Genomic DNA, 18,158 nt, shown 5'->3' on the forward strand with positions numbered 1-18,158 from the left:
GGAGAGAGGTGTCTCTGTTCAGACCTTACACTGACCACCTGATGTGCTTTGTTAGCAAGGTTGTTTAAATATTATTGTTAAAAATTTTGAGTTTTTGAGGTTTGACTTGTTTGGTGTTGCCTATTCTAGAACTGACCACACGTTTCTAAAATATTGGGCAAAATAATACCATCTTACTGCTGGAATTCCAAGAGTCTAAGGCCGTTATTCATTTTTGTGTGCTGTAAAACTTAATGTGCACAGGGTGTGTGTGTGTGTGTGTGTGTGTGTGTGTGTGTGCATGCACACCTATGTGTGTATGTCTTTGTCTGTGTAAACTTGTTATCTGGCATTGTAATCAAGTTAAATTGTCTAAGATTCCTGAAGTTTCTTCAGTTTGGATTCATAGTTCAGTGCCAGCCAGTCTACATGTAGTCCAGATCCAGTCCATCTCTTCCAACCTGGAAGACAGGCCTCACTCCTGCCTAGATCATCCTGACTACCTCCACCATGGTAAAAGTAGGCTGTGCTCCCCCTTAACTCCATCACATGCAGCTGATTCCTGGTGAAAGATTGCTTTGGATTTGCAAAAGCTAAGACTCTTGTGTGACATTCTTTCTATAATATTAGATTTGGAATCTTACCCAGCCTGACCTGGAAAAGGCTGGCTATGTTATGCTAGTGAAACAAGTGTAGGCCAGGAGAGCCTCTTGTGAACCTTGGTTAATTTAAGCACTGTTAAGGTCACCAGAAATCAATACCATATCTGTGCTAAAACTCTCATCACATCTACCATGTTTTGTCATTGCAGAATATTTGTTGGTCAATTCTTGATAAGGAGCAGATAAACTCTACTTAATTCTATTTGATCTCCTGTTGCTTTAATTGGCAATAATAGAGGGTTTTTGTGACAAAGATTGCAGTTCAAAGCCAGCCTGGGCAGAAAAATCCTTGAGACTCCATCTCCCAACTAACCTGCGAAGAACCAGGCTGGAAGCTGGCTCAAGAGACTCTTATCTCTAATTAACCAGCCAAACACTGGAAGTGGCATTATAACTCAAAGTGGTAGAGTGCTAGCCTTGAACACTCTTGAGTCCTCAGGGACAGGGCCCAGGCCTTGAGTTCAAACCTCTGTGAATACCAACTGGGATGAGCCATCCCAGCAATGAGCACCTAGACTCAGCCAGTCTGGGGAACAAGGAACCATGGAGAGGAGTAAGAGGGATGATGTCACATCAGCCACTTTGTGCCTGCCCTTTCAAAATTAACCAGAGCCAGGAGGTCAATAGAAGTAAGAAGCCTGCCCATCTAATGTCCATGCCTTTCTTTTCTTTCTTTTTTTTTTTGGGGGGGGGTCCGGTCGTGGAGCCTGACCTTTCAGCCTGGGCGCTGTCCCTCAGCTCTTCAGCTCAAGGCTAATGCTCTACCACTTCGGCCACAGCGCCACTTCTGGCTTTTTTCTTTTTGCTTATGTGGTGCTGAGGAATCGAACCCAGGACCTCAGGCATGCAAGGCAAGCGCTCTACCACTGAGCCACCTTCCCAGCCCTGTCCACGCCTTTCTACCTTTTAACTGGACAAGATTTTTCATTCTTGCCTTTGTTACCCGTTGCTCTTCCCTACCTAGTCACCAGATGTCAAAAGTAGCTAGGGACATTTCTACCAACTCCAGGACAGCCTGGAATGCAGGAGATAAGACCTAGCCATTTTAGCCAATTCATCTAATTTTTAATTTTCTGCCCCAAACCCTTCCACTTGCCATTTGTTTGTTCAGTATTTATTTTTTGCCCACACCCTCAATGCCTCTTCCAGACCTCACTCAAGGACTACCATCAAAGGACAGCTGCTGCTTGTTGCCTTCTCCTGGAGGGGACCACATCTAACCCCTAATGTCGATGCCTCTTGCCAACAAGAAGTAGCCAGAGAAAATCTTTGCCCTTTTTCATAATTATCAAAAGGCTGAAATGTAAGTTCTGCCAGGGACATGGAGGCCCTGTGTAGACACCTCCCTACCTCTTGGCTAAGTTTCCACTCAGTATCTGTTACCTAGGTAAGTGGCACACCTGGAATCAGTCACCTCCTTCTCCTGCTAGGTTACATCCTGGGCTGCCTGGGTTCACATGCTTCCCATCTGACCTTAGGAGGGTCCCAGACCCTGAGGCCACATCTGGATCCATTGTGACCACACCTTTCCCTCACCTGGCCACATCTCTTGCTATCCCTGGCCTAGTAAGTCCTGGCCCAGGGGTGGGTTGCCCCATTTTTCAGCCATGCCTCTCCACCATGCAAGGCAGGGGCAGCTATTTGGTAAATAACTTCTTTTCCTGCCTGAATAGCATGTGGCACTCTCTTCACTGGCTACCTAATGAAACCTACTTATTTAATATACCTTACACTATGTAGCTAGGATTATTGGCACGAGCCCTGGCACCTAGCCTACCTTTGAATTGTTCCCAAAAATTCAGTTCAGGTGTACCCTCCCTCAGGTATCACCCTCTATTATTTCTCCATGTACCTTGTAGTATGCTCCATCATACTATGAACACGATTATATGTATTAATTAATTAATTAATTTTTTTTTTGTCGGTCGTGGGGCTTGAACTCTGGGCCTGGGCGCTGTCCCTCAGCTCTTCAGCTCAAGGCAAGCGCTCTACCACTTGAGCTACAGCGCCACTTCCATATGTATTAATTTATAATATATTTGTTTATTAATCTGATCCTTTCAATAGATTGTGAATTTGAATATCTCAATATTTGGCTCAATAAACATATATAAGTGAATAATTGTTCATATCTACTATAAATAAACATTACCAACTACTTGGCAGCTATTATATCGGATTCTCATGGTATATTTTCTCTGAAAAACTTGAAATCAGGGGCTGGTAACATGGCTCAGTGGTAGAGTCCTTGCCTTGCATGCACAAGGCCCTGGGTTTGATTCCTCAGCACCACATAAGCAGAAAAAGCCAGAAGTGGGGCCATGGCTCAAGTGGTAGAGCCTTGGCCTTGAGCTGAAGAGCTGAGGGACAGAGCCCAGGCTGAGTTCAGGCCCACGACTGACAAACAAACAAAAAAAATTGAAATCATAGAGCATCAAAAACCTAAAGGCTCCAATCAAGAAGGAGACACTAAATCTACCAGGAAGTGATCAGTTGCTCAAAACTGTGTTTTGAATCATCTTGTTCTAAATGACCTTTCTCTAGAGACAATGGTGTCACTGTTTTAATGAGCATAGTTTCACTTCACTTTCATAAAAGTTACTTCTGCAAAACCTTAGGTTTCTTTTTCCTACAAACTAATTTTTCTCCTTCCCGACAAGGGCAGTTGTGTCAGGCTTAAGAGAAGAAGAGAAGACAAACTCTCTGAACCTGGGACTAACTACCACCTTTGTTCTCATCAGGAACTCAGCACCAATACCTGGTAAGAGGAAAACTTAAAGGCCAGGAGTGAGTTGGTCAGTAGAATATGAAATCTTTAAAGACAAAACAAATAGTCACAATTTCTTTTAGGAAACTGAGTCTTGAGTGTTAGGAAAGATCAAGCAGACAAAAGAAAAGAAAGAAGGCAGTAGAACAAAATAGGTCCTAGTCATGGTTGCAAAGGGACTCCATGTAACACAGAACATGGTTGGAGTAAGAAAGAGTGGGGAATGTGTGTGTGTGTGTGTGTGTGTGTGTGTGTGTGAGAGAGAGAGAGAGAGAGAGAGAAGGAGAGAGAGAGAGAGAGAGAGAGAGTGTGTGTGTGTGTGTGTGTGTGAGAGAGAGAGAGAGAGAGAGAGAGAGAGAGGTGGGTTAGGTTTTTATACATTCTAGGGTGAGACTCTTCTTTGGAATTTCTTTGTCCTGCTCTGTTGGGGATTTATTGTCCAACCAGTCCTGTTTGGGGTTTTATGGTAGGAGTGTCCTTCTGACTTCCTACACTTTCAGATAAGGCCGGCCAGGAGCTCTCAGATAAAGTTTATTTCAGATAAAGTAAGGGGTGAGGTTTTCCTGAGAATCAGGAAGAATCACCAGGGAAGTTTGGTCAGTGACCCAAGGGAGCAGTGTGGAGTTACAAGAACAAAGCAGATTCCCATCAATTAATAGCTTTGTTCTCTATTTTTTATTTTGTGCCAATACTGGGGCTTGAACTCAGAGCCTAGGCACTTATTTTTTTTTTTTTTTTAAATTCTGGTATTGTACCTACCACTTGAACTACTGGAGATGACTTACAGACTTTCCTACCTGGGATGGCTTTGAACTGTGATCCTCAGATTTCAGCCTCCTGAATAGCTGAGATTACATGTACAAGCCAACTGTACCTGGCTACTTTGCTCTTTTATTTCTATGATCTCCCATTATCTTCCTGCAGAAAAAGATGGTGCCGTATCTCATGAGATGCCTTTCTCTCCTGCTGCTGCTGGGGCTGTGTGAGCCATTGTATCCACTTGATGTTTGGCCTAAGGGACTCACTAAGGCTCACTGGTTTGAAATTCAGCACATCCAGTCAAGTTCTCGGCCATGCAACAGGGCAATGAGTGGTGTCAACAATTACACACAGCACTGTAAGCCAGCAAATGCCTTTCTGCATGACTCTTTCCAGAATGTGGCCACTGTCTGTGATTTGCCCAATATCATCTGTAAGAACGGTGAGAAGAACTGTCACCAGAGTTACAAGCCTGTGAACTCCACCCACTGCAGACTCACATCAGGGAAGTATCCCCACTGCCACTACAGTGAGGATGCCCAGTACAAATTCTTCATTGTTGCTTGTGACCCCCCAGAAAAGAGTGATCCTCCCTACCAGCTAGTTCCTGTGCACTTAGATAAGCTGGTCTAAGGTTCTGAGCCCATCTCCTCTCATTTGACAGTTTCTTTCACAGTTTCTCCAGATTTTTTTCTTCTTTTTTCTCATTTGTGTCAATATTTGGGTATGATCTCAGGGCTTGGGTGCTGTCCAGTGTTCTACCACTTTAGCCATAACTCTATTTCTGCTTTTTTTTGATGCTTAGAGATAAGTCTCAAAGACTTTTCTGCCTGTGCTGGCTTTGAACTGGGATCCTCAGATATGAGCCTTCTGAGTTGCTAGGATAACAGGCTTGATTTCTATTTTCTTTGTTTATTCCTTTGTTCCCATAGAAGGCAGAGTTACAAAAACCTGACAAAACAGAATTGGGACAAAAAAAAATAGGATTCTTTTTTGCTGTGGAGTGCTGTCTGTGTTGAGGTAGGGAATACAGGAAAGAAAGTAAAGGGCCAGGCTGCAAACATTTGACCTTTAAACTTTATTGCACTATATTAATGACAATAAAACCACTTCCTGCTGCATTATAATGAGTGTGAATGTATTTCTATGCACCCTTAAATTATTGTCTGCCAGTATTCAAAGGAAAACTATTTTGACATTAGGTTGATAAGCCACTTTTGAGATCTCTTTTCTGGCTCTATATTAAGGAGTAGGAAGCAGGTCCTCCCTCCCTTTGAACTCTGCTCATGACTCTTCATACTTCCCTTGAAACCATTATCCCCCATTCCTATTTGGAACAGTGCTAGTATTTCTGAAAGAGTTGATGATACTGTTAGGTTTTTAAAAAGAGGTAGCCGAGTAAGAACAGCACCATGCACGTGGTATTCAGGTAAAGGGTAGGTTTATTCATTGTTCCGGCTGGCACCAGGCCATGTTGGCCCTCCACGGGGTGGGTAAAGGCCTGAGGAAGAGAGCTGGGAAAGCTGGGAAAGAGAGGGGCTTTGGAAAGAGAGAGCTGAGAAAGAGAGAAAGAGCACACTGGGAAAGAGAGAGAGAGCTGGAAAAGAGGTGAAAAAGAGAGGTGGGAAAGAGAGCTGGGAAAGAGAGAGAGAGAGCTAGAAAAGAGAAAAGAGCTAGAAAAGAGAGCATCTGGGAAAGGTAGGAAAGAGAGCTAGGAAAGAAGAGAGCTGGGAAAGAGAAGGAAATAGCTGAGAAAGAGCTAGAAAAGAGCTGAGAGAGGGCGTCTGGGCCTAGGCTAGGCCTTATTTGGGTATGGGCGGAGAAAGGTGTGGCCACATCAAATTCAGCAATGCAGATGTGACCTCTTCTAGGTGTCCCAGTTGCCTAGGTAACGCAGGTACTGGGTGGAGACTTTGCTGCGAGGAGGGTGGAGTCTGCTAGCCATCCAGGAGCAGACCTTACAGATACTTTTGTAATAAAGTCTAACACTGGTGACTGAAGGGTCCTTTTTTCACTTGTTTCTATATTTAATCAGACAACATGTATATAGATACTTTATATATAACATTGATTTATTTTGGTACCAGTCCCAGGGCTTGAACTTGAGGCCTGAGCACTGTCTCTGAGCTTGTTTGGATTTTGCTGAAGGCTAAGGTAACATTTAAGTAGTAGTATAGTGTTTGGAGGGGCAATAAGTTGTTGTAGATCAATTTTCCTATTGCCTATTATAATGGACTAATAGAGCAAAGGAAAACTGTCCCAATCAGTTCCTTGTCAACCATCAGAGTTAAGTGTGATAATTATAAGTTAGAAATGCTTTGTAGAGTGGTAAGTATTTGGTTAACAAAAGATCACCTATGTTAAAAAGTAAGAATTACCTGTGGTACAGAATGATGTGTGTGTGTGTGTGTGTGTGTGTGTGTGTGTGCATGCTAGTACTGGGACTTTAACTCAGGGTCTAGATATTGTGCCTTAGCTTTTTCACTCAAGGCTAGGGCTCTATTATTTGAGAAATAGCTCTACTTCTGTAATTTTGTTTTGTTATTTGCTGGTTAATTGGAGATGAGTCCCATGGACTTTCTTGCATAGGCTGGCTTCAAAGTTTGATCCTCAGATCTTGAAGTGAGGAAGCTGAGTCTTAGTAATTTCTTAGAGCCATCCTAGTGTCCCTTGCTGAGAGGAGGCAATTCATCACCCAGTGCTAAAAAGCCTAGAGGAGAGTGAGGCCATTCATTGAATGCAGATGCCCAGTTCAAGGTGAGCTAGAAGAACTCTGCTTCAGAGAAATGCAGATGTCATACCTTTAGGAAAGCTTTGCATAGAGAATGTTCTGATTCTTCCTTGATTACCTCCCTACATGGTTTGAATCACCTGCCTCTGAGTAGCCTCTAAGTATACCCCATATAGAAGGGTGAGATGTATCTTCCTAGATGGAAAAGTTATGCTGGTACTTGAGCTTGTCCCTATAAGGTCTGCATTTGCTAAGGCTTGGTCGCCACCCCAGCATGTGGTTTTTGTCTTTAAAAGCTTTGTGTAAGCTCTGTTCTGGGCTACAGGTCTTTGAGACTGGAATCCATTTGTGGATACCAGCTTTCTAATAAAGACTTCCAATTTAACTTCTCTGTTTCTTGCCATCTCAGCTTCCCAAGTAGCTAGTAATTTCTGGGACTCTCTAAAGTTTGTTCAAGACAGTGGTCTACCAAAATTTCTTAGACCAAATAACTCAATTGTCACACACAATTGTGTTTATACATTAAAATAATCTCATGAATTAAAGATATTTGTGGTACTGTAGGTTTAATCTGTCAGAAACATTAGAGAACATAAAATATTACTTAAAAATTAGTGAAATACGTTATATTTCTTTTATTTTCTGTGACCTTAAAATTATAAATAACTGGGTGTGATACACACACACAGACAGAGGTAGAGACAAGAGAATTGTGGTTCAAGGACAACTGGGCACAGTACAGGAGATATCTCAAAAACAAGAGAGATAAGACAGCTGTGGTGATATATACCTGTGATCCCAGCTACTCATGAGTCAAAAGGTACAAAAATCATAGTTCAAGGCTTCCCAAGCTACATGAGGGCTCTTATTTGAAAAACAGAAAAAGCCAGGCACCAGTGGCTCACACCTATAATCCTAACTACTCAAGAGGCTGATATCTGAGGATAATGGTTCAAAGCTAGCCTGGGCAGAAAAAATCTGTGAGACTCTTATTTCCAATAAATTACTTAGAAAAGCCAGAAGTGATGCTGTGACCCAAGTGGTAGATCACTAGTCTTGAGCAAAAGAAGCTCAGGGACAATACCCAAGCCCTGAGTTCAATCCCCAAGACTGGCAAAAACAAAAAAGAACTAAACTAAATAAACCAAAAATTTGACAAAAGGTTGGAACATGTCTGAAGTGGTAGAGCAATTGTCTATCAAGTTTGCGACCCTAAATTCAATCTTCATTTCCAGAAAACAACAAACCCCCTACCAAAAAAATCCCCAAATTGAAATTACATTAACCCCCCTCCACACACACACACACACTCCAACCAGAGAGTGGAGAATCCCAACACACAAATCCTCCAAGAGATTAACAACAACGAAAAACTGAACAATAGAGAACCACAGGAACAGAAAGAGAAAAGAGAAAAAAAAAAGCTCATAAATTGCATCTACAAAGAGGGAAATCCACGAAGACCCCTTCCCAACCCCTCATGGTCGCAAAAGCAGCCCATGGCTGCCTAGGACTTCAGGACCAGCAGTGGACTGCAGAACCCAGATGCAGGAAACTCCCACAGAGTGGGACCTGGACATCACAGACAGGCTGAGAGCAGAGGAGCAGCACTGCAACACCTAGATCCAGAGAACTCCCACAGCACAGTTGAACAGCCCACAACCAATCCCTGGATCAGTGAATACCCTGCTGGGGACTACCCTCAGAAGACCCATGTTAGTGGTGACCCACGGAGCTTGACCTAGACCCCTTTCCCTCCTGCTCAAGAAAGACCACCACACCTTAAGGGGACAAAGAGGCCAGAGTCAACCCCTCCTCCCCCACCTACTGACCTCCAGTGGGAGGACACAAGGTCCCATACTTGACGGGCACTAGGACCCAGTGGTACCTACAGTACTGGCTATTGAAAATGTGTGCAGGGGGCAGCAGCTGATGGAGGGCTCTCCTGCTGGGGAACCAAGGGACATTGGGCCCCAGTAGCCGCGGTGGGAGGACTGTTCCCCTCCCCAGCCAGCCGGGGAACCAAGGTGTGCACATGCCCAGCAGCAACCAGCCGCCGCAAGACCATTCCTTCCCCTGACAGAATGGGCAAAGTCGGGAACTGAGATGTATGTGCTCTGGCAGCAGCCAGTGGCTGGAGGATGGGTTTTCTCCCTCCACGCCTTAGGACCTGCCAAGCTGTTGCACTTGCATTGCAGCTCCTGTAGGGAAGCAGGATACAGGGCAACACAGATAGCACTCCCCCACTTGGAGGTGCTGGTTCCAGGAGGGAGCAGGGAAATCCCTGCTCTGACTAGAAATTCGATTTCTGTGAGTGTGCTGACAGTGGGCCGAGCACGCACACATGCATAAGATGAGGCAGCCCAAGCAGTGGACCAAGCACTGGCCACTGGAGGGAAGAGAAACAATCCAGGGCCACGGTGTGTCCACTCACACACACACAACACACCCTTTGTACCCATCAGTAGTCCAACCCTTCTGAACCAATGACTACTTCAGAAACCTGAACTCAACTGGATCATTCTCTACTGTAAACCAAACAAAGTTCCTTTCAGCCAGCTCAGGGATGAGTGTACACATAACAACTGACCTGGGACCCAACTTGGGTCGGTGGAGTGTAAAGCAATGCAGAGCCAAGCTAAGGCTACCACCTATCAATCAAAAACAGAACTCGGGATAAGACTCTAATAGTCCTTGACCCCTTATGCATAAGTCACAGCAAAAAAAATTACAAGATTCATGAACAGTCAAGACAGTAAACCAGTCCCAAAAGCCAGCAGCAACCCAGGAAAGAACTGTAGTGAGAGTGAAGAGGAAACAGTGGACAAATGATTAATTAGAGATTATGAAAGAACTGGCCAAAGAAATAAGGGCAGAATTACAAGAGCACAAAGACGAAATTTCAAAAGAATTCCATGAATTCAAAAAAGAAATGCAGATGAAAATAGACATATTTCTCAGTAAAAGATGAAATTAACACTTTAAAAGTCGATACAAGGGCTGTGAATGTAGCTTAGTGGTAAAGTGCTTGCCTAGCATGCATGAAGCCCTGGGTTTGATTCCTTAGTACCACATAAAGAGAAAAAGTCAGAAGTGGCACTGTGGCTCAAGTGGGAGAGTGCTAGGCTTGCACAAAAGAAGCTCAGGGACAGTGCTCAGGCCATGAGTTCAAGCCCTAGGTCTGGCAAATATAGGAAAAAAGCCAACATAGGAACCATAGATGGTTCAATTTCCACAATGCAAACTACAGTGGAAGCCATAGGTAACAGAATAAATGAGATGGAAAATAGAATATCAGGAGCTGATGATAAAACAGAACAGCTGGAAAAGAAAGTCACAGATATGGAAAAGCACTCAGAATTTACCAAAGGAAGTCCAAGAACAGGCATACAATGCCAAGAATTTCAATCTTCTTGTAATTGAGGTCAATGAAGAACAGGCATACCAGAATAGAGGGATGCAACATTTACTTACAAGATTATTACAGAAAATTTTCCCAATCTTAAAAGAGAAAATTTCACCTACATAACAGAAGAATACAGAACATCTAATAAATATGATCCTAGGAAAAACACTTCTTAGACACATCACAGTAAAAACACTAAATTGGAGAAACAAAGAGCTGATCTTTTTTTTTTTTTTTTGGTGGTCATGGGGCCTGAACTCTGGGCCTGGGCACTGTCCCTCAGCTCTTCAGCTCAAGGCTAGCGTTCTACCACTGGAGCCACAGCACCACTTCTGGCTTTTTCTGCTTATGTGGTGCTGAGGAATCGAACCCACTGCCTCATGCATGTGAGGCAAGCACTCTACCACTGAGCTACCTTCCTAGCCCGAGCTGATCTTAAATGCTGCAAAATCAAAGACGGAGCTATACTACAATGGAAAGAAAATCAGAATCACTGCAGACATTTCCACACAAACTCTCTATGCAAGGAGAGCCTGGAAAAGTACCATGACATCCCTGAAAACCAACAACTGCCAACCCAGACTGGTATATCCAGCAAAGCTAGAATTCACATTTGACAGAGAAACTAAAAAAATTAATAACAAAAAACTAAAGGAATTCATGAACAATAAGCCAACACTACAAAAATTATTACAAGGAGGAATACATTCCAAAGAAAGCAATCAAGATCAGGAAACCACATCAGATAGAAATCACTAGGAGATCAATTTAGTAAGCATACGAGAAGGAAAGAAGAAAAATTCAGAAAAGCAAGAAAATGGCCGGAAACTCATCTATCTATAATTAACATAAACATTAATGGACTCAATTAACCAATCCAAAGAAAAAGAACTTCAGAGTGGACCAGAAAACAAGATCCATCCATTTGTTATCTGCAAGAGACCAATCTCACAGCTAAAGATAAAAAACAAACTCTGAGTGAAGGGATGGAAGACCTTCCATGCAAATACACCCAAAAAGATGGGAGGGTTAACCATCTTGATATCTGACAAAATAGACATCTCATTAAAATCAGTAGAAAACACAAAGAAGGTCATTACATATTAATGCAGGGCACAATCAAGAAGAGTATATCATGATCATCAACTTATATTCACCAAACAATGGAGTACCTAAATAAGATAAGAACATACTTTCAGACTTACAAAAAAAAAAAATAAATAAAAAGCTGGGAAGGCGGCTCAGTGGTAGAATGCTTGCCTCGCCTGCATGAGGCCGTGGGTTTGATTCCTCAGCACCACATAAGCAGAAGAAAGATGGAAGTTTGTGCTGTGGCTCAAGTGGTAGGGTGCTAACCTTGAGCTGAAGAGCTGAGGAACAGTGCTCAGGCTCAGAGTTCAGCCCCTACGACTGAACAAAAAAAAAGAAAAAAGAAAAAAGAAAAAAATAGACCCAAATACAATAAAAGTAGGAGACATTAATACCCCACTCTCACCAAAGGACAGGTCTACCAACCAGAAGATAAGCAAAGAAGCCACTGAACTAAATGACACCATATCACAAATGGCCATAGCAGACATCTACAGAGTTTTCCACCTGGGGCTGGGAAGGTGGCTCAGTGGTATAGTGCTTGCCTTGCATGCATGAGGCCCTGGGTTCGATTCCTCAGCACCACATAAGCAAAAAGAAAGAACCCAGAAGTGGCACTGTGGCTCAAGTGGTAGAGCACTAGCCTTGAGCTGAAGAGCTGAGGGACAGCGTCCAGGCCCAGAGTTCAGGCCCCACGACCAGACCCCCCCCCCAAAAAAAAAGAGTTTTCTACCCAACAATGACCCAATACACATTCTTCTCAGCAGCCCAGGAATTTTCTCCAAAATAAATCATATCATAGTTCATACAAAGAATTTAAGCAAATGCAAGAGGATTGACATAATCCCTGTGTTCTATTTGACCATAGAGGAATCAAGCTAGTTCTCAACATAAAGCATACTGCAGAAATTACTCAGATAGATGAAGGCTGAACAGCACAATACTGAATAACATCTTGGTCACAGAACAAATTAAAGAAGAAATTAGTAAGTTCCTACAACTCAATGAAAATGAATATACATCAAAAAGGAACCTCTGGGACACAGCAAAAGTTCATTGCTCTGAGTGTACACATCAAGAAAATAGAAGCAGCTCCTGTAAATAATCTGTTGATGCAACTAAAACTGTTAAAAAAGTAAGAAAAAATGGAACCTAAAGTTACTAAACAGAGTGAGAAAACCAAAATAAGAGCTGAAATTAACAAGATAGAAAAATTTAAAACTATAAATAAAATTAATAAAACAAAAAGCTGGTTTTTAAAAAAAAAATTGATAAAATTCATAGACCTCATGCAAGATTAACTAAAAAATAAAAATAAAAATAAAAAGAAGAGAAGTGACCCAAATCAATAAGATTAGGGATGCCACAGGAAAAATTACAACAAACATCCAAGACAAATGATCATAAAGAACTATTTCCAGAATCTGTACCCACTAAAGAAGGAAAATCTAGCAGAAATGGACAAATTTCTAGAGAAATATGAGTTGACCAAACTGAACCAAGAAGATATAAATCAATTAAATAAGCCAATAACATACAATGAGATAGAGGAAGCAATCAGAAGTCTTTCAATAAGGAAAAGCCCAGGTCCAGATGGACTCACCACAGAATTCTATAAGACTTTTATAGAGGAGCTAATACCCATACTCTTCAAGATCTTCCATGAAATAGAAACAGAAAGAGCAATCCCAAACTCATTCTATGAAGCCATACCCAAATCAGGCAAGGATCCAACAATAAAAGAGAACTACAAAAAAAAGAGAGAGAGAACTACAAAACAATCTCATGAACAGACTCCTCAATAAAATACTAGCTAACAGAATCCAGAAACAAATAAAAAATACATTATGACCAAGTAGGCTTCATCGCACAGATGCAAAGCTGGTTTAACATACACAAAACAATAAATGTAATCCACCACATTAATAGAGCCAAGGATTATCTCAATTGATGCCAAAAGGCTTTTGACAAAGTACAACACCCAGCATGTTAAAAACTCTGGAGAAACTAGGAATAAAAGGAACATTCCTTAAAATAATAGCAGCCATATATGACAGACCAACAGCCAATATCATACTAAATGGGGAAAACTAAAACCATTTCCCCTAAAATCAGGAACAAGGTAAGGATGCCCACTCACTCTACTCCTTTGGAATATAGTTCTGGAATCCTTAGCCAGAGCGGTAAGGCAAGAAAAAGACATTAAAAGGATCCACATAGGGAAGGAAGAAATTAAACTATCCCTATTTGCAGATGACATGATCTTATACCTAAATGACCCCCAAAACTCCACTCCCCAAATCCTAGAACTAATAAACCATTTTGGCAAAGTAGCTGGATATAAAATTAACCTACAAGGGCTGGGAAGGTGGCTCAGTGGTAGAGCACTTGCCTTGCATGCATGAGGCCCTGGGTTCGATTCCTCAGCACCACATAAGCAAAAAGAAAAAAAGCCGGAAGTGGCACTGTGGCTCAAGTGGTAGAGCACTAGCCTTGAGCTGAAGAGCTGAGGGACAGCGCCCAGGCCCAGAGTTCAGACTCCACGACCGGATCCCCCCCCAAAAAAATTAACCCACAAAAATCGGTTGCATTTCTGGACACCAACAATGTATGAGCATAAAAGGCAATCAGGAAAACAATCTCAAAAAGAATAAATATCTAGGAATTAACCTAACCAAAGATGTGATGGACCTATTTAGTGAAAATTATAAAAATCTAAAGAAGAAATCAAAGAGGACACCAGGAATTGGAAAGACCTTCCATGTTCATGGATAGGTAGAATCAATATTGTGAAAATGGATATACTGCCAAAACTGATATCCAAATTCATTGTGCTCCCCATCAAAATCCCAATGAAAGAGAGAAAAACAACCCAAAAATTCATACGGAACAATAGGAGACCTAAATAGCCAAAGCGATTCTGGGCAAAAGAAGCAATGCAGATGGTATCACAATACCAGATTTCAAGCTCTATTATAGAGCCATAATAACAAAAACAGCTTGGTATTGATACAAAAAAATAAACCCAAAGACCAATGGAATGGAATAGAAGATCCAGAAATAAAACCATATACATACAGTCAGTTGATATTCGACAACGGAGCCAAAGACATACAGTGAATAAAAACATAGCCTCTTTGACTATTGGTGTTGGGAAAACTGGGTAACCACATGAAGAAAACTAAAAAATGGATCCCAGCCTGTCATCATGCACTAACATCAACTCAAAATGGATTAAAGACCCCAACATCAAAACTGAAACTCTGAAACTACTGCAGGACAGGGTAGGAGAGACATAGAACTTATAAGCACATGCAGAGACTTCTTGAGTCCTAACAAATTGGAGACTTGACAAATGGGACTACCTTAAAATAAAAAGTTTCTGCACAGCTAAAGACATAGCTACCAATTGGGAAAAGATATTTACCAGCAATATATAAGACAAAGGCCTAATATCCATTATATACAAGGAGCTCAAGAAACGAATCCCTCCTAAATCTAACAAACCAATCACTAAATGGGTAAAGGAGGTAAAGAGAGACTTCTCAGAAGAAGAGGTAAAAATGTCAAAGAAACACATGAAGAAATGTTCATCATCCCTGTCTGTAAAGGAAATGCAAATAAAAACAACTCCAAGATTTTATTTCAACCCAGTTAGAATGGCCAACATATTTAACTCAAACAACAAATGCTGGCAAGGATGTGGGGAAAAGCAACCCTTACTGCACTGCTGATGGGAATGTAAACTAGTACAATCACTCTGGAAAGCAGTCTGGAGGTTCCTCAGAAAAGTAACATAGACCAACCCTATCACCCAGCATCTACTCCTAGTAACAGGAACCAGGATATAACAAGGACACTTGTACTTCCATGTTCATTGCTGCACTGTTCACAATAGCCAAGATGTGGAAACAACCCAGATGTCCCACAACCGATAAATGGATCCAAAAATTGTGGTACCTATATACAATGGTATATTACACATCCATTAGAAAGGATAAAATAATGGACAGAACTAGAACAAATCTCGTTGAGTGAGATAAGCCATGATCAGAGAGACAAACATTCTCCCTGATATGCAGATGTTAGATTCAAAGCTCAATGAGATATAACAAAGTAAACAGGACTCCAGAAACATAGGATGTCTTCTTAATTTGTCCTATCGTTTCTAGATGACTCTATGTTCTTTTTTTTTGTCAGCCATGGGGCCTGAACTCTGGGCCTGTGCTCTGTCCCTCAGCTCTTCAGCTCAAGGCTAGTTTTCTACCAGTTGAGCCACAGTGCCACTTCCAGTTTTTTCTGCTTATGTGGTGCTGAGGAATTGAACCCAGGGCCTCATGCATGCAAGGCAAGCACTCTACCATTGAGCTACCTTCCCAGCCCCAACTCTATGTTCTTGACCCCTATATGGTGTATACACTTGCACATTTGAGGGAAGCTAGGAGGAGGGCACAGAATCAGAGGAAAATGGGAGTCCATCAGCTGCACTGCAACTAAGCAACTTAAGGATGGAGATGCAGGGGAGGGAATGAGAGAGAAAGAGAGAACAGCTGACACTAAGCAAAAGGAAAGAAATGTACAAATCACCTTATTGTTTCATTGTTAAAGTCTGAAGAGTTCATAAACTTTGTAGATCAAGATAATGACAATTTGCATTGTGAAGGTTAAAAGTGTGTGTGACTTTAGCTAAGTATCACTGTGCCACAATAATGTGAAATTTATGTAAACACTTAATATTAATAAAGACATATTAAAATTATTGAAAACAAACCCCTAAAGCAAAAAAAAAAAGCCCAACAAATATACAAAAATGAATACTGTTTTTTGAGGAGATTCACAGCAAAATCTAGTCTTGTCCACTAGGCTGTTTCAGGACAAGCCCATTCCCACCAATGATGGGAATCTTAGCCAAGAAGGATGTCTCCCCCTATGCAGGTCAAGATGAGATGATGGCAGTGGTGAAAGTGTGCAATAAAGACATAAATACAAGCTGTCTTTCAATAACATTTAATAATTGATTTTGTTATTTATTTATTTATTTTGTTGGTTGCGGGGCTGAACTCTGGGCTTGGTTGCTGTTCCTCAGCTCTTCAGCTCAAGACTAGTGCTCAACCAGTGGAGTCACAGTGCCACTTCTGTCTTTTTCTGCTTATAAGGTGCTGAGGAATAGAACTCAGGGCCTCATGAATGCAAGGCAAACTCTACCACTGAGTCATCTTCCCAGCCCAATGTATAATAATTGAAAATAACATTTCAACAAGTAGTAACCATTCATGTTAGGAAAATGGAGACAGGAAGGAAATAGTCCAGACTTGATCTTCAACAGGTTAGAACTGTTTATTGAGGAAAAACAAGGGGCTTGAAGATGGTGCAAGGAGTTGGGCTTATATGGGGTCTTAGCAAGGAGGCAGGGATTAATGAAAAAGCCATTAGGTATAGGTAGGTAGGCTTTTTTATAGGGCCCACAAAGGAAAGTCTACTGCCAGGCTTAGATGGATTGCCTTGCCTGCATGTCAAGCATGTGCACAAATACCTGGAGTTTTGCCTAGTGTCTGTATGTGCCTGGGATAATAGGACAGTGGGTTAATCCTTCAATTCATACATCAAGCAGTCACATGCAATAACAGCCACAGGACTGAGCATTGAGCAAATTAGTTCACTGGCACTCTCTGAAAGGAACACATTTCTCCAAGCAGGGAGGCTGGAAGGATAGGTTGCCTTGGGGAAGGCAGGTCCCTTGAGGCTCGAGTTCCAGGTTGGAGTGGAATGACTATTGTCCCATGAGGAACTGTGCTCAAATCGGAGCATTTTCAGCTTGAGATTTTTGTTTGTTTTGCCAGTCCTGGGGCTTAAGCTCAAGGCTAGGGTGCTGTCCTTGAGCATCTTTGCTCAAGGCTAATGCTCTACCAGTAGAGCCACAGCTCCACTTCTAGATTTTATTTTTATTTATTTTATTTTTATTTGGTAATTGGAAATTTATTGGAGGTAAGAGTCTCACAGACTTTCTCACTGGGGTTGGTTATCAATCTGATCCTTAGATATCAGCCTCTGAGTTGCTAGGATTATAGGCTAGAGCCACTAGTGCCAGGCTCTCAGTTTGAATGTTTATGGCCCTTTGTCAGGGTCTTACCTAGACAATTTCTTTGTCTGAGTGTTACCTAGGCCACCTTAGGGTGACCACTTAAGCTAGTAAGACCACCACCTAGCCATTTTAAGGTTATCTTATTAGCATATCAGAGCCACCTATAGGTTGGTTCATTAGCATATCCATGCCATACTTGAGCACCCAGCAGAGTTTAATTATGGAGGAGGGGACTACAGACTCTGACTGAAGTCATCTGGTCATCTAGACTACAAGGGAGAGAGAAGACCATGGGTGGACTCAATAAATCCTTTGGCCTATTTGCTGGTGAGCTTTACTTATGCTGATAACTTCCTTGCACTACACCCAAGATCAGCTCCTTTGGCTGTGAGCTTGTCTAGAGAGCAACAATAAAACTATACTGGTACTGGTCATTTACATTAGAGTAACTTAGGGGTTTTTAGAAAATTGTTTTTAGCAACCATTAATGACTAAGAGAAGCAAGTATCTTTGGAGAAACTTCAATGTTAACACACCCTCAAAGGGTCCTATCCTTGATTTCCCGCTAAAAACTTTATGACACAGGCTGAGTATAAGAATCCATCCCAGCCATCTCAGGGGACCATGTGGAGACAGTCACATACAGGAGGAGGATTATAATGAGGTTTATTAGTGGAGACATA

At 41.9% G+C, this 18,158-nt stretch overlaps 1 protein-coding gene across 1 annotated transcript; it reads left to right on the forward strand.

The window, feature by feature from the left end:
• The first annotated feature begins 3,273 nt into the window (after positions 1-3,273).
• Positions 3,274-4,923, forward strand: Rnase6 (ribonuclease A family member k6). The gene is made up of 2 exons (XM_042701085.1): positions 3,274-3,402; positions 4,333-4,923. Exon 2 carries the CDS (start codon positions 4,339-4,341, stop codon positions 4,798-4,800), a length of 462 nt encoding a protein of 153 aa, XP_042557019.1. The 5' UTR covers positions 3,274-3,402; positions 4,333-4,338; the 3' UTR covers positions 4,801-4,923.
• The last annotated feature ends 13,235 nt before the right edge of the window (positions 4,924-18,158 follow it).

Source organism: Dipodomys spectabilis, unplaced genomic scaffold (assembly GCF_019054845.1).
Source record: "Dipodomys spectabilis isolate Male_0828 unplaced genomic scaffold, ASM1905484v1 ptg000286l, whole genome shotgun sequence".
Taxonomy (NCBI): Eukaryota; Metazoa; Chordata; class Mammalia; order Rodentia; family Heteromyidae; genus Dipodomys; species Dipodomys spectabilis.